At 49.8% G+C, this 620-nt stretch overlaps 1 protein-coding gene across 1 annotated transcript in view; it reads right to left on the bottom strand.

The window, feature by feature from the left end:
• LOC105308465 (olfactory receptor 4C16) overlaps positions 1–607 on the bottom strand; it is a 57410-nt gene extending 56803 nt beyond the window's left edge. The window contains exon 1 of the mRNA XM_023525603.1: positions 289–607. Within this exon, the coding sequence (XP_023381371.1) occupies positions 289–607 (319 nt within the window). The remainder of the gene's footprint in view (positions 1–288) is intronic.
• Between the last annotated feature and the right edge of the window lie 13 nt (positions 608–620).

A 620-nucleotide genomic window follows, 5' to 3' on the forward strand; every position in this document is an offset into this window, starting at 1 on the left:
CCCGCTGTTGAGGATGACTAAGAGCCCCAGGGTGTGGGTGTCCGTGCAGGCCAGTTTCAACAATGGAAACAAATCACACATAAAGTGATCGATGAGATTGGGGGCCACACAAGGGTATTTGATACATGAAGAGGAGCTGTATTGCCGCGTGCATCCATGCTCCAACCCAGGTCCCTCCCAGCAGCAAGCAGTACACCCGAGGGCTCATGATGCTCATGTAGAGCAGTGGCCTGCAGATGGCCACGTAGCGGTCATAGGCCATCACGGTGACAAGGAAGATCCCCACACCACCAAAGAAATGCTCTGCAAAGAGCTGAGTCATACAGCCTTCGAAGAAAAAGGTCGTGCTCTCAGAGAAGGAGTCCACGATCATCTTGGGGGCGATAACGGAAGAGTAGGTGGCATCCATGAGGGACAAGGAAGTAAGGAAAAAATACATAGGTGATCTCAGACTACGACTTGTGATCATGGCCACCGCGATGAGTAGGTTCCCCAAAACTGTGGACACATACATGATTAGAAACATCACAGAGAGTATTTTCCGCAGGTCTGGATTCTTCGGAATGCCCAAAAGAATGAATTCAGTCACATTGTTTCTGTTCTCCATTTACTGTGGGTCA

This window comes from Pteropus vampyrus, unplaced genomic scaffold, assembly GCF_000151845.1.
Source record: "Pteropus vampyrus isolate Shadow unplaced genomic scaffold, Pvam_2.0 Scaffold579, whole genome shotgun sequence".
NCBI lineage: Eukaryota > Metazoa > Chordata > Mammalia > Chiroptera > Pteropodidae > Pteropus > Pteropus vampyrus.